The following is a 15,730-nucleotide window of genomic DNA, read 5'->3' as shown; positions in this document are numbered from 1 at the left end:
TGATGCCACAAGTGGAAAATCTCACACCTGACCTCATGAGATAGGTCACAGTCAAAATGCAGGCTCACAACATACAGCCTGTTCAGCACCCCCAAGTGAAAAATAAAATCACCTTCAGGCTGTGCATATAATGTGTATACGAGACTTTGGTCCCATGCCCAAGATATCTTACTAAGTATCTGCAAATATTCCAAAATCCAAAACACTTCTGGTCCCAAGCATTTCAGGTAAGTGATACTCAACCTGTATCTACTCCATGCTTTGCTGAGATTTCTAGAAGGGAGAGATTTAGCCAATAATAGAGTCTACTGCTTTTTCACTTTTCTTAGAGATACCTCCTTATACGTGCTCAATGTATTCATTCATGTTAACTTAATGAAAAGTAGTAGTCATTCTTTGCAGAAAAGCAGGAGAGGCCTTCTACAGCTCCTGAGAAGCTGTTGGGAGGTTTTAAAATTTATTTTTCTTTATAAACATTTTTTATTGAAGTATAGCATGTCTTGAAAAGTACACAAACCATAAGGTCAGTAAATATCACAAGGAAAGTATACCTGTGTAACCACCATGCAATCTCTGTTTGTCATTGTAGGTGATAGCCACTTCTGCCCAAGTTGCCTAACACTTGAAAAAGAGTGGCCCAGAACTCATGTGCTGCACATTTTCTGAAATTACTCTCGACTTCTGATTTCATGGCAACTCTTCTTATTTTCTAGTGTTGCTTAAAATTTTGTCTTCTTTTTGGTATTTGTTTATTTCAGAGGTCTTTAAGGAGACATTAAAACAAACAAAGAAACATGGGCTCATTATGAAACCTGGAATCAGGTTGTGGATGGAACTGCTTAAGGAGATTATAAAATGAGTAAGAAAAAATGTAAGCTTAGAAGAGGAACCTTGCAGAAGATGTGCATTGAAGGCTTCAACAGTGGAAGAGAGCCATGTCAAAAAGACTTAAAAAGTATGAAGAGGTAGAGGAACAACTATGAGAAAATGATTCAAATGGAAACAGGGAGTGAGGATTTCAAGCAAAACAAGTAGTCGACAATTCTAAATGTCTCAAAAACATTTTAAAAAAACAGTCTCAAAAAAAATTTTCAAAACTCATTCACATAATTCACATCAAGTTTAAATCTTACACCCAGCCAGATACAGGGTAAAATAAAGCCATACTGAAGACTAGCGGAAAACCAAGGGTGTTTATTGCCACTACCCTTCCACTAAAGGGCCATCTATGAAGGATGTACTTCAGGCCAGGCTATAATCCCAGCACTCTGGGAGGCTGAGGCGGGAGAACTGCTTAAGGCCAGGAGTTTGAGATCATCCCTGGCAATGTGGTGAGACCTTGTCTCTACAAAAAAAACAAAAATAGCCATTTGTGGTGGCGCATGCCTGTAGTCCCAGCCACTTGGGAGGCTGTGGTGGGAGGATCCCTTCAGCCCAGGAGGTGGAGGCTGCAGTGAGCCGTAATTGCACCACTGCACTCCAGGCTGGGTGACAGAGCAAGACCTTGTCTCAAAAAAGTAGAACAAAAAGAATGTACCTCAGAAGGATGGAAACTGAATTCAGAAGGGAGGAATGGCATATGACAAGGAAAGGTTGCTGAGAAATTGATAAACACATAGATAAATCTAAATTAAGCATAGCCATTACAAATCAGTAACAACAATGATATGAGAATGACTAATTGGGATGACTGAAAGCCAGGTGAAGCTAAAATATAAAATAGTATGTAGGATGAGCTGGAGGGTGCATTTACTTGCATTTCTAGCATTGGATAGGAGACTAGAGATGCTCATTAGTATTAAACTCAAGTCAACACTGCAGACAACCAGGGATGGTCATATGTAACTTCTGAGCCAGCAGAAGGGAAGTAACACTGAAGAAAGTTCAGTGCAAGAAAAGGCAGAACAGAAGCGAGGTTAAAAAATGAGAAGGAAATAAAAAGCATGGTATATTGAAATCATAAAATAAAGGGGTGAATTAATCCAATAGGTCAGTAATCTCTATAAATGTCAACGACTTACATTTAACAGTTAGTGGACAAACTCTTTGGATATAAAAACCAAAATCCAACTACATACTGTTTATAAGAGCCACACCTAAAATAAAATTACCAGAAATGCTGAAAGTAAGAAAAAGGTTACTAGAAAAATAATGCAAAAAGAAGGCTGTATCAGATAGAACAGAATTTAAAATAGAGTCAAATAGAATTTAAGGAAAATGTCATCAGTTGTAAAGAAAGTTACTTATAAAGGAATTATACCTGGAAGAGGTATGTGTTCCTAAAGAATACGTATAAAACCCCATGCCCAACAGAAGCACATATTTCTAAGTTTATGTGAACCATTTATAAAAATTGATTATGTACTATTTCATAGAGTCAGTGTTAAATATCAGCAATTCTATATTAACAGGATAATGTTCTCTGAGCATTATATAATAAGTAGTAGAGGAAAACCTCAAAAAAGAGTATTTGAAGAATTAAAAAAGATACTTCTAAATAACTCCAAGGTCAAAGACCAGTGAATTGGAAGATTTTTGGAACAATATGTGCCAAAACTGGTAGAATGCATTTAATGGAGTACTTAGGAGGAAATATGTAATGTTAAATGTGTATTAGAAAAGGAAAGGACTGAAAACTGATGAGCTAAAGGTTCAATTTAAGAAGTTACAAAAAGTCATTGAATAAACTTGAGGAAAAGAAATGCTAAAATTAAGACTGGAAATTTAAAAACTGGGAAAGAAAAACTGAGTCTTCGAAAAGCCTAATGGGAAAGTTAAACTTCTGCCAAGATATGACAAGAAAAAAGATACAAATAAATAATATTAATGATGAAATGGGTGATACAACTACAAATGTCTTATTCAGTATACATTCAAAAACAGACTGTTCAGAATGTGTTAGTATTTTTTAAAGGGCACAGTTCTGTATAGGCATTTTTTAGTCTAAAGTTTTAATTGATATAGCTCTTTGTATTAATTTGCTAGGGCCACCGTAACAAAACACCACAGAGCAGGTGGCTTGAATAACAGAAATTTATTTTCTCACAGTTGTGGAGGGTAGAAATTTGAGATCAAGGTGCCAGGACAGTGGATTTCTCCTGAGGCCTCTCTCCTTGGCTGTGTCCTCACACACATCCCTGGTGTCTCATTCTGTGTCAGCATTTCTTCTTACAAGGACACCCTTTGTGTCTGGAATTTATTCCTTTTGGTGAGTTCTTGGTCTTGCTGACTTCAAGAATAAAGCTGCGAACCTTCGCGGTGAGTGTTACAGCTCTTAAAGATGGTGTGTTCTGAGTTTGTTCCTTCAGATGTTCAGATGTGCCTGGAGTTTCTTCCTTTTGGTGGGTTCGTAGTCTCGCTGACTTCAGGAGTGAGGCCGCAGACCTTCGCAGTGAGTGTTACAGCTCTTAAAGGTGGCACGTCCAGAGTTGTTTGTTCCTCCTGGTGGGTTTGTGATCTCACTAACTTCAGGAATGGAGCCGCATACCCTCGCGTTGAGTGTTACAGCTAATAAAGGCAGTACAGACCCAAAGAGTGAGCAGCAGCAAGATTTATTGTGAAGAGCGGAAGAACCAAGCTTCCACAGCATGGAAGGTGACCCAAGCAGGTTGCTGCTGCTGGCTCGGGTGGCCACCTTTTATTCCCTCATTTGGCCCCGCCTATGTCCTGCTGATTGGTCCATTTTACAGAGCGCTGATTGGTCCATTTTACAGAGTGCTGACTGGTGCATTTACAATTCTTTAGCTAGACACAGCATGCTGATTGGTGCGTTTACAATACTTTAGCTAAACACAGAGTGCTGATTGATGCGTTTTTACAGAGTGCTGATTGGTGCATTTACAATCCTTTAGCTAGACACAGAGCGCTGATTGGTGCATTTTTACAGAGTGCTGATTGGTGCATTTACAATCCTTTAGCTAGACACAGCGTGCTGATCGGTACGTTTTTACAGAGTGCTGATTGGTGCGTTTACAATCCTTTAGCTAGACAGAGTGCTGATTGGTGTGTTTTTACAGAGTGCTGATTGGTGCATTTATAATCCTTTAGCTAGACAGAGTGCTGATTGGTACATTTTTACAGAGTGTTGACTGGTGCATTTACAATCCTTTAGCTAGACACAGAGTGGTACGTTTCCAATCCTCTAGCTAGACCGAAAAGTTCTCCAAGTCCCCACTTGATCCAGGAAGCTGGCTTCTTCTCTCACGTTGAACTTGGGTTAGGGCCCACCCTAACAGCCACATTTTAACTTCATCACCTCTGTAAAGGCCCTATAGGAGGGAGCAATAGAGGTGATGAAAGCTGAGCCTGAGGTTTGGAGGAATTGGAAGAGGAAATAGTTGATTCAATTGAACAAACATATTTTGAGGACTTCATTTTCCAGGACTGGTTCTAAGTGCTGGAGATTCACAGAATAGTTCAGTGCACTTCCTCTGCTCCAGTTGGTCTGGTGAAATAGACAAAAGCAAGTCACAATTTTACTGGAAAGGGAGCTACAGGAGAACAGAGGAAGGGCACATGGCATTTTGGTGATTATTTCTTCCTCTTTTTCCTCTTCCTGTCCTCCTCCTTTCTTCTTCTAGCTTAGGCTGGCTTCCCAGAAGTAGTGGCATGGGCAGAATATTTGCGAATGTGTAGAAATTAAGCAGCCAGAATAGTGAGGGTTGTCAGGAAGAACATAGTTGTGTGAAAGCTCAGGCCAGAAGGCTCTACCAAATCTCAGGAAAATGCCTAGATCAATAGGTGTGGAGAGCAGAGGTCAGGCAGGTCGAGGACGGAGGGAGTGCTGGAGATGGAAGCCCAGCTTCGACTTGGAATGCTTTATCACATCGCAGTTGGGAGCTCTTGGTAATGCATGAGGTCACCCAGAGTTAGGTTGGAGATAAGAGGACTAAGAATAGAGCTTTTCAAATCAGCAATTAGTTATTAGAAGACAGGAATTAGTTAAAGGAGATGAAAAGAGATCCAGCTGGTGGACCACAGTCTCAGCGCAAAAGGAGTTAGCCAGTAACCTCTGGTGGAGGCCATGGAGATGGGCCTGAAGCATGGCCGTTGGTTTTGGTACTAAGATTAGAGGTTAGTGTGTTGGGTCACAGTCTGCCCAGGTGGGGAATGGCTGTGGCCCTCAGCTGGGCTGGGACGCTGGGTGGGAGTGGAGGGCTGGGAGTTGTCAAAGAGGAGCCAAGTTTAAGATTTCTGCAAGTTTTCTGAACTCTGCAAGTTCAGAGAATTTTTTCCTCATTCTGTTGGCTACATATAATGAACATTACTTAATATTTTATATTATTATTTTAAAATAAATTTTAAAATAAATTTTAAAAAATGTATTTGGACATAAGTCAGACATAAATCATGTTGTAAGCTAACTGTAGTAAGATTCGACATCTGTGGATGGATTTTTAATAGCTGGTATATTAACAAAACTTCATTTATATGCATATGCTTATTATGGTATATAGATGTGTTTATTTTGTTGTAGTTACCTTGTTCTGTATGCTCTGAGAATTTCCCTTTTAAAAACAATTTAATGAGGAATTCCCAGTGCTTGCGTGTGTGTATGTATGTGTATGTGTTTTCACAGAAGTCTTAAGAAAAATTAATCAAGGGAAGAAGTGTATTTTTCTCTTCATTTAAATATATAATATGGCATTGTCTCATGAGTCATATGATCCCATTCAGTGACATGGGAAGAAGTAAAATAAGAGAGAGTTCTAAAACAACAGTGATGGCCAGGCACAGTGGCTCACAACTATAATCTCAGTACTTTGGAAGGCCAAGACAGGAGGATGGCTTGAGCCCAGAAGTTCAAGACCAGTCTAGGCAACATAGCGAGACCCTGTCTCGAAAGAAAGAGAGATAGAGAGAAAAGAAAGAGAGAAAGAGAAGAAAGAAAGAGGGAAAAAGATTAGCCAGGTATGATGACCATGCCTGTAGTCTCAGCTACTCTGGAGGCTGAGGGAAGAGGATTGATTGAACCCAGGAGGTGGAAGCTACGCAGAGAGCTGTGATCATACTACTGTGATCCAGCTTGGGTGACGGAGTGTGACCCTGTTTCAAAAAACAGTAGTATAACACAAACAGTTTAGTACATCAGAAGTACTGTTTGAAATATCTATTTCTGAGTGGTATTAAATTATTGCATATTTTAGCTCATTTAACATCATCATATTTAATTGTTAGGTTGTCATTTACAATCCTTCCACTGAAAAAAGGACAGTGTTACTAATTTTTGTCACTATAACTGTATGAGCTCTGAATATATCTGTAACTGACCCCATGCAGTTATGTAGAAATTTTGGAGGAGAGGAGAAGAGTCTCAAATGAATTGTGAAATTTTATTCTTTGCTTTAAGAAATATTTTATGAGGGGAAAAATGAATATAACTGATTATAGAATAATAAAAATTTAAAAGATACCTAGTTTGGTATCAGACATACCACTAATTAGGAAAGTCTGTGAAAGTTTCATGTGCCACATGAGTCCTGGAGCAGCAGAAGTTGATACCCTTTCAGTGAGGCGCTGATCTGAATTGTTTTGTATATTTACAGTTGCAATTCTGCTTTTCTATCCTTTTTTTTTAGCCGATATTTAAATAAGGCTTTTCATATCTGGTCCAAGAAAGAAAAATTCTCATCCACTTTTATGAACAATATAATATCTCACACTGGCACGGAACATTCGGCACCTGCCTGGATGCTGCTTTCCAAGATTGCTGGCTCCTCACCCAGGCTGGACTACAGCAGAGTAATACAGTCCTGGGAGAAAATCAGCAGGTTTGTATCTTCTGATTTGGCCACTAATGACACTGAAGAGCTCAGAAACAAAGCCCAAGGCCTTTTTCATAGCTATTCATATACAGACCTTCTGTTTGAAACCTGGTGTAAAAACAAGCGTGCAAAAGTAAGAACCATGTTTAACCCATTTCCCCTTTGTCCAAGTACAGTAAGTGCCTTGATGTTCCCACCGCTTGACTCCTAAGCCATGCTACCTATCCTGCTTCCTCCAGTGTTGATAATCCAGAAGAAAGGCCTTTGTTGGCAGCAGTGTTTAACTTGCTTCTCCCTTGATATTTCTCCTGCCCTTTCTCTAGTCAGCAGAATCCCAATTCAAACACCTTAGGACATATTCTGTGTGTGATTGGGCATATTGCAAAGCATCTTCCTAAGAGCACCCGGGACAAAGTGACTGGTGAGTGTCTGCTGGAGAGTCTTACTTGAAAATGCGTTGCTGTTCATTTCAGGTGTGTGTGTGTGTGTGTGTGTACCTGAGTATATTTAAGCAGTTGAACTTCAGGGGTTTTGACTTCCTTCACAGATGCTGTCAAGCGTAAGCTGAATGGATTTCAGTGGTCTCTAGAGGTGATCAGTTCAGCTGTTGACGCTTTGCAGAGGCTTTGTAGAGCATCTGCAGAGACACCAGCAGAGGAGCAGGTATGGCCAGACTTTCCCTGATACGTTTCTGACTTGTTTGTGCTTAGGGTGTTACTGTATGTGTTTTGAAGTTTGAGGAGCATGTTCTATAAATAAGAGGACACGTAAGGATGTCCCCAGCAGCTATTGCTGCGACAAGGCAAGGTTTACATAACTGGCAATTGACATTCCCCAAGAAGATTTAGCTGCTGAAGAGAAATGGCTCCCTTAGATGTCACCACCTTGATCGCAGGGACAAGGGTCTTTAGGTAGGCACTCCTGTTGATTGTCTGTCATTTCCTGGTGAGAATTCTGCAAGGTTATCTTTCTCCTTGACTTCCACTCTCATTCCAAGAACGTTTATAGGCAGTTTTCCACTTAAGCGGGAAGTTCCCTCCAGAACAGTTTTCTGACCTTTTGATAAATCATAATCTTGGGCATGCCTGTCCTGTTACTATGAGGTTACACTACTCAAATATCTCTTGTTGGTATCATGTCCCCAAAGTTGCCTACAGCCCGCAGCTAATGTTTTTATATATGCATAAACACAAATCCAAATCAGCGATTTATATGAGGCAGAGAGTTACTTTGACTCCTTAAAAGGTATGCATACCAGTAACTCTGAAGAAGTCATTTTATTACCATATATTTATTCTGTTTTTATCAGGAGATACACTCTTAGTACCAATCCTAATGAAAAAATTTAGAGCTGGGGTTATTAATAATGGCTACAGAAAACAAAAATTAAATAATTGCTAGAATATATTTTAAGTTTTCCAGAATAAAAGAAGGTGATGGCTTCAGCTGATCTCCCCAACTACCTTCCTTATGCTTCCTTTTCTTGACCAAGTTCATAAGAGAAAACCCTTCCTTAAGATGTTACATTTTCTACTTCTGACAGATCAGTTAAGACAATGAGTGTAACTTTTTTGCTTGGGATTTAAGACTGTTGACCTATTTCTTATGAAATGATGTCTGGTGTTTTTCTGGTATCTATCTTTAGGCTCTTTTATTGGTGAAAGGGATACTTGCATTATCTGATTTTTCTAACCCTTTTTCTCAAGACCCAAGAAATTATATGAAAAACTTTTATTTTTATTTTTGAGATGGAGTCTTGCTCTGTCCCCCAGGCTGGAGTACAGTGGCGCAATCTCAGCTCACCACAACCTCCGCCTCCTGGGTTCGAGCAAGTCTTGTGCCTCAGCCTCCTGAGTAGCTGGGATTACAGGCAGATGCCATCAGGCCCAGCTAATTTTTGTATTTTTAGTAGAGACAGGGTTTTACCATGCTGGCCAGACTGGTCTCAAACTCCTGATCTCAAGTGATCGCCTGCTTCAGCCTCCCAAAGTGCTAGGATTACAGGCATGGTAAGACTGAGGAAAGAGTGATCAGGGAGGAATTTACGTAACAGATTATGAAACTGCAAGTCTTCCAGGCTCAGTGGTACACAACTTACTACCGGCAGAGCTGGGACTAGAACTAAGGCCTCTGACTTTTTCCTAATTTTCTTTTCACCAGCACTGGTTGGAAAAAGAATCATGTGTACAGCGCGCAGTCAGGGCCTAGGAAGTCATCTGCCGCTTGCTGCTGGCCCAGGGCCATTAGGACGGTGGTTACATTGTCATGAGAACCTATGAGGAAGGCAAGGAACTGTCTTCAGGTTAGACACTGAGAGCTGGAAACAGGTGGGGTTACTGCTGCGTTAGCAACCACTGCCGCCGACACAGCCTCACTTGGTGGTTGACAGAGGAGCAAGGCCCTGAGATTTTCTGGAATGTTAGGATATTTTCAATCCGTGTGACCCACTTGTTTCCTCTAAACACACTTCTCCTTTTCTTTTCTCTGTAAGTGAATATCATTTATTTTACTGAGAGCAACAGATTACCCAAAGATACAGCTCAGCAGCAGGATATATGAAAGGACTGTTGTCTTTGGGCATTTTTGTTACGTGTTTTGTGGCTGTCACTAAAAAATTGATGAGATCTTGGACTGTATCAGTAGAAATAGTGTCTAGAACAAGAGGAGCAGTGGTCCTGTGTCCTGGCTAAATCTAAGTGGACACATTCTGTAATTCAGTGTCAGTGACAGATTTACAGAGGAGTGTTGATGAAATTGAATATAACTGGAGGAGAGCAGCTAAATGAGGGCATCACAAAGCACGTTGTGTAAGGACTGCAGAAGGCCTGGAGTCTTTAGCATGGAGAAGGGAGGGGTTGGGGACGGGAGGCTGCCTAGCTAAATTCAAATTTATGAAGGACTTTCACATAAAAGAATTGGATTTATTTGGTATTCCCAGACAACCTATCTGGACCAATGAATGGGAATTATAAATTTTGGTGACTGAAGAGAAAACTTACTGAGGTCTGCCTAAAATGGAGGGCTTGTCCCAGAGCATGTCCCTTGTTATTAGAGGTATTCAGGAGAAGCTGGACGAGAACTTGGAACAAGCTGCCATGTGGAGAGAATGCCAGGATTGGGTGGTCTTGTCGGCTTTCCCAGATTCTGTGAGACCGAAACTTACTAGTCGTACTACCCAGGTTCTGGCCTCATCGGGATCAAGCATAAGAATTGCAGAAACTCTGTGGGCCAATGTTGTGGTCCAGGTTGTGCAATCTGTTAATATTTTAAGTGTAATAGTTATTTAAAAAGTAATAAAGGCAATAGTTTCAAGACACATTAGGGCAAGTCAGGCTAAAAGCATTGCTCATAGTGCCAGGCTGTGGACTGCTAGGCAGTGAATAATGGTTAACACAGGTCCCTTCCTAAGGCACTGCAGAGGGGTAGGGTGGGTGTATGCACATCGGCAGGTAATTTCAGCATAAGGTAATCATTCCTAAAAGTAAAAATCGGCATCGGGTAACATGGAAGCAGGGGATGAAGCACTTAGCTCAACCTAGGTGTTTTGGAATGGTTTCCTACAGAAAATGAGGTCCAAGAATTCTAGAATGTGGTTGGGAGCTCTCTCTCCCTTCACACAGAGGAACAGTCCAGTGTGCACTAGAGGTGACCCCTTGAAATTATTGTAATCAGTAAGAGACACGGAAAACTTGTCCCTAATGAATAAATTTCAGAAGAATAGCAACTCTTTATTTTATGTCTTTAAAAAATGTTTATCACAGTAGTTAGTTCATCATCTGTATATGCCAGCAAAACTACAACTTATTTCTGTATTTTTGGAGGAGCACTACTATTGTAGATCTCTTATAAATTACTGCTTGGGGTCATTGTAAATATTTGGCCTTTTGCTCTTATAGGGCAAATGTAGAAAGAAAGATGACATATACACTGTTGTTTATAAATTCCACTGAGCCAGAACTCATGGCTAGATTTCTGAATGCATGTCATTGTGGTTTTGGACAACTTGTGGGAAAGAGGAAGGATAGAAAGCACCCCTACAGCCTATCCATTTGAAGATCGGTTTCTTCTGAGAACATGGTGTTTCATGGGTCATCTGGGAGATGGGCGGGGCCCTTCAGAGATGACTTTTGACTTGCCGTAGGAATTGCTGAAGCAGGTGTGTGGGGATGTCCTCTCCACCTGTGAGCACCGCCTCTCCAACATCGTTCTGAAGGAGAATGGAACAGGGAATATGGACGAAGACCTGTTGGTAAGTGACTGCTTTTCCTAAACATTCTTTATGCTTCCATTTTAACAGTGAGGTTTTGTTAAAGATGACTTTGTAATGTACACTTTAAATGCTTTTAACAAAAGGGCTGTCTTAGCCTAGAGCTTACTCTCTCTCTTTAGAAGATATTTTTTGATAACCTATTCATTTGTTTCTTACATACTTATTATCGGGGGGGAAACTCAGTGGTATATACTTCATCTAGTTCAATCTTATGAGAAGCCTGATTTCAGTAGGGAAAACACTGTGTGTTGTAAGGTTGGTATAGTCAAGCTTAGAAATATAAGGTAAGAAATAATAATGTGAGTATACTCTTTACGGTTTGTGTGTTTGCTTTTTAAAAAATTGAACATGTCTTCTGAGCAGTTTGAACAGCAGACAGTAGAACTGGGGAATAGTGCTGAGCAATTGCAAAGTAATGACTGAAATAAAGATTTGACAATTCAAAACACAGATGACCTTGGAGCCCCAAGATTGTTTTCCATGGCACCCCTGCTTTGGAAACTGTAAACAGTGCAAGAGATTCCTGTGAGCCAGGACGGGACAGTTGGCTGATTTCAGTGGCTGACTGGGGACAAGATGTATGGCAGTAATTCTGGTTCCAACATCTGACTCTGTCCGGTAAAGGAAATAATGAGCTGCTTTTTGATGCCATTCAGTACAGGTCATCATTTAACCAAAACTGGCTGTTTTTCTCATGTATTTAAATTAGTAGAGCACATCTTTTCTGTGTTCAGTTTCTGCTTGTTAGCCTAGCTCTCCTAATTCCCAGTGATCACAGACCAAGTGTAGATTTGTTAAAAGTGAAGACCATTGCGCCTGAGGCACTGCTGTGCACGTGGTCAGTAACAGAAGGCCTCAGTATGGGAACTGGATGCTTTAGATAAGAGGGCCAGGGAGTGTAGCACAGGATTGGCCCAGGGTTTCTGGAGGGTCTTGCTCTTCTCACTCCTGCCCACACTAAGAAAGATGCTTACTATGGTTAGTGAGTCCTGTCCCCACCCCCCTCCCCCACATGTTTTTCAGCTGTTAACCATGTCATCAAAATCTACTCTTCAGTCAAAATATATATGAAGAGGTTTTGCCCTATATACATAGTTTCGTTCTTTCGTCTTTAAATAGAATTTAAATATTTTTTAATGAAGAGATAACGGTATTTCAAGATTCTTTTAAACTCATACACTTTGTCATTGGCTTTCCTACCCTAGTATAAGCTTTTATTTGACATTTTACTATTCAGCATCATCCTTCCATTTGGGGCATAAATTAAAAGAGAACAGTGTTACTTAGTTGTTAAACTGAATGTTATGAATAAACAGCATGGCAGCCGGGAGTAGGTTTTGAATGGGGTCTACATGGAAAAATAATCTGGAGGGCAACTTGAAAATATGTTTCAGAATGGGAAATAGCGTAACACACTCTCTACCCTGGATTTTACTTCTGAGGAAAATATGTTTCAGAATGTGAAATAGCGTAACACACTCTTCACCCTGCATTTTACTTCTGAGGAAAATATGTTTCAGAATGTGAAATAGCGTAACACACTCTTTACCCTGGATTTTACTTCTGAGGAAGGAGAACAGTGTCTAAGGATACACAGGTGTTCACCAGAGCAGATCGAAACGTCAGCAAAGCGAAACAGCAGCGTCAGTGTTCGTTAATACTGAAGTAGTGCAGTAAGTTATGATGACGGTCCTAGTTTTAAAATGGCATACTTATGTAGTCATTAAAGATATGTGTCATATCTATTGACATGAAATGATGCCTAATATTCAAAGTAATCATTGCAGACTTCAAAATACTCTAATTGGTAAGTGTATAAGAAAAGTAAACATAAAGCCATGTGACTATAGAAATACTTTGAAAAAGTTACACACAAAAGCAATAATGATGTCTCTGGGTGGTAGGGTTATAGATAGGTGATTCTGTAACCCAGTTTACCCAAAATAACCCTGGTGTACACCTATTTTTCACAATATAATTATTAATAGCACCCCCTTTTACTTGCAGATTTGTCTAGATTTAGGTGATAAAATTATATGGTTGCCCTAATTTTGGATAAGTTTCATTACATAGTGACTTAAGTTTTTACAGTAGCCAGGTATTTTTATGAAGCAAAAAAATAGTAACACTGTTTTAAATTTGGGGGATAAAGGAAATACTCCATTGACATGTCCTTAATCTAGCTAGAGTTCACTTTTCTTTTGCCTTATTTTTACTGTAAAACCAATTATCTTTGTAGGTGAAGTACATTTTTACATTAGGGGATATAGCCCAGCTGTGTCCAGCCAGGGTGGAGAAGCGCATCTTCCTTCTGATTCAGTCCGTCCTGGCTTCGTCTGCTGATGCTGACCATTGTAAGGCATTTGAAATCATACTCGGTACCATGCATGCCGGTTCAAGGTTCTGTCAGTGACTTTCTCTCCCTTCCTTGCAGTACCATCATCTCAAGGCAGCAGTGATGCCCCAGCATCTCAGCCACCCTCCCAGGTCAGAGGTTCTGTCATGCCCTCTGTGATTAGAGCACATGCTATCATTACCTTAGGTAAGAAAAACGTGGGAGAATAGGGCTTGACATCAAGTTCTCTGTATAGCTGTTGTCTTAAGTAAGCCCAGCCATGGGAGTGTGTCAGGGGCTGCCGAGCCTGTCTGTGTCTGCTCTCGGCCCATATGGTTCCTAGAGGTGACTCTGATCTGAGTGCTGAGCTCTGCCTAACCACGTGCTGGTCATGAGAGCCCTCAGGCTGACAACGCCCCGAGACGGTAAGACTCGGGTACTCTCTAGAGGGTCTAGAGGGAGCTTTTGCTTTTTGGTACGGTTATGTTAATTTATTACAATTATCCCTGTTTCTGTAATTTTTTTCAATACCTTCACTTGACTTTAATACTCCTGCAATTTTTTTATACTCATAATGCAGCACCACGAAGTCTATTCATCAAGAACTGTGCCAGACACTGCACTGAGTTCTGGAAATGAAGAAATAAATTTTCCATAAAAGGAAATGGTTTCTTTAATACTTTCCAGAACTGGGTAGATGACTATTTACATATTTCTCCATGAACTCAAACTATTTTTAATCTTGAAAACACTGACCTGTATGCTGGGAATTTTTTTTTTCCCTTTAGTGTGAGTGCACATTTCATGCTACATAAGTTATTAATTTTTTTGTAATATTAATTTTCAAATATGTAAGAATTGCAAAACATTTCCCAGGCACAAAAGAAGCCTACAAACAAAACTCAGCAGGCTTTTCAAGTGTGAACAAGAAAGAACGGGGACGTGCGTTCTTTCCTATTTACCTAGCTCAGACTTCAAATTCAGCATGGGCTATTTAGCATCTGTAGAGGATATGTATAATCAGGAGTAAAATGTTTCATCTCTCAGGCTTTGCTGATCATTCTCGAGGTAAGTGGATAACTGCGAAATTCAAATGTTGACTTTAAAAGGAAGATGATTTTATTAGTGTAGAGGAACATCCCATTAAGGTATTTTTATTCGAATATTCAAGATGGGTCTGTCTGCCTTTAGTTTTTTGTTGTTTGTGATTGTGGGCATGATGTTTTAACTTTGATTAAATAGAAGCCATTAGCAAGATGTATCTGGAGAAAATTCAGGAATGGAATTAGGATTTAGAATACAGTTGAGGCATCTTCCTGTCTTCTGTGCCAGGTAAGCTGTGCTTACAGCATGAGGATCTGGCAAAGAAGAGCATCCCAGCCCTGGTACGAGAGCTCGAGGTGTGTGAGGACGTGGCTGTCCGCAACAATGTCATCATTGTGATGTGCGATCTTTGCATTCGCTACACCATCATGGTGGACAAGTATATTCCCAACATCTCCATGTGTCTGAAGGATTCTGACCCATTCATCCGGAAGCAGACGCTCATCTTGCTTACTAATCTCTTGCAGGTGCGTAGGAGGGTTCAACCTGTCCTTTCCCCTCCACCGTCGCTTCTGATTTAAGGGAATATTTGAGTAGCATAGGAAATGTACTTGCTTTGTAGTAGAATCTAAAAATAGTTGTCTCATCTCTGGTCTGGAGTATTACTCTTCTGATGTTCAGCACAACCTCTTATAAACAGTGTTACTTGTGAATGTTCGTTTTGGAACGTTGTTCAGACATCCTGTCAAGCAGTGTGAAGTTTGATTTTGAAAATAAGTACCATGTAGAGAAAAGCACATGCAGTGGACAGGTAGTTCTAGTTTGAATTCTGTTATTCTTTTTTAACTTGGACAAGTCCACATTTCTGAGATCTAACTTCTTCCTTCATAAAATGGGGATCATGGTGTTTGCGCTGGGCTCTGCGAGTCTGGTGGGATGTTTCCGTGTGCAGAAGAACGTAGTGAACTATAGAGCTCTTCAGAGCATTAGATACTTTTATACACTTTGAGGGTCTGTGTTTGGCCTATAATGGGGAGAACATAATACTTGATTTTTGAAGGGAAGGCCTTTCACTTAGGCTGTGTGTCCGCCCTGGTGTGTTCTGTCTGCTCATCTCTTCATACATTACGAACTGTATTTATATTGTATAGAGGGTGGCACCATCCCTCTAATGCCATGTGCTTCGAGTCATTTTTCTCCTGTGGTAGAAGGGTGATGTTCTGTGCATATACTTCTCCGCACTATATTCCGACGGTTTGGAAGTGTGTGCCTGTGCACTGAGCCGGTGTGCCGGGGACAGACCGCGTGGTGGGGGGA

At 40.5% G+C, this 15,730-nt stretch overlaps 1 protein-coding gene across 2 annotated transcripts in view; it reads left to right on the top strand.

Annotated features, from left to right (window-relative positions):
• Nucleotides 1-15,730, top strand: part of NCAPD3 (non-SMC condensin II complex, subunit D3) — a 70,175-nt gene that overhangs the window by 34,071 nt on the left and 20,374 nt on the right. For both annotated transcript variants that reach the window (XM_011934718.1, XM_011934719.1), the window contains 7 exons: nucleotides 6,579-6,770; nucleotides 7,088-7,185; nucleotides 7,312-7,427; nucleotides 10,906-11,013; nucleotides 13,274-13,388; nucleotides 13,469-13,576; nucleotides 14,702-14,940. In XM_011934718.1, coding sequence (XP_011790108.1) covers nucleotides 6,579-6,770; nucleotides 7,088-7,185; nucleotides 7,312-7,427; nucleotides 10,906-11,013; nucleotides 13,274-13,388; nucleotides 13,469-13,576; nucleotides 14,702-14,940 — 976 coding nt within the window. The remainder of the gene's footprint in view (nucleotides 1-6,578; nucleotides 6,771-7,087; nucleotides 7,186-7,311; nucleotides 7,428-10,905; nucleotides 11,014-13,273; nucleotides 13,389-13,468; nucleotides 13,577-14,701; nucleotides 14,941-15,730) is intronic.

The sequence above is a fragment of the Colobus angolensis genome, unplaced genomic scaffold, assembly GCF_000951035.1.
Source record: "Colobus angolensis palliatus isolate OR3802 unplaced genomic scaffold, Cang.pa_1.0 Scaffold137, whole genome shotgun sequence".
NCBI classification, from domain to species: domain Eukaryota; kingdom Metazoa; phylum Chordata; class Mammalia; order Primates; family Cercopithecidae; genus Colobus; species Colobus angolensis.
The sequence above is the reverse complement of the archived record's forward strand: the minus strand, read 5'-3'. Positions and strand labels throughout refer to the sequence as shown.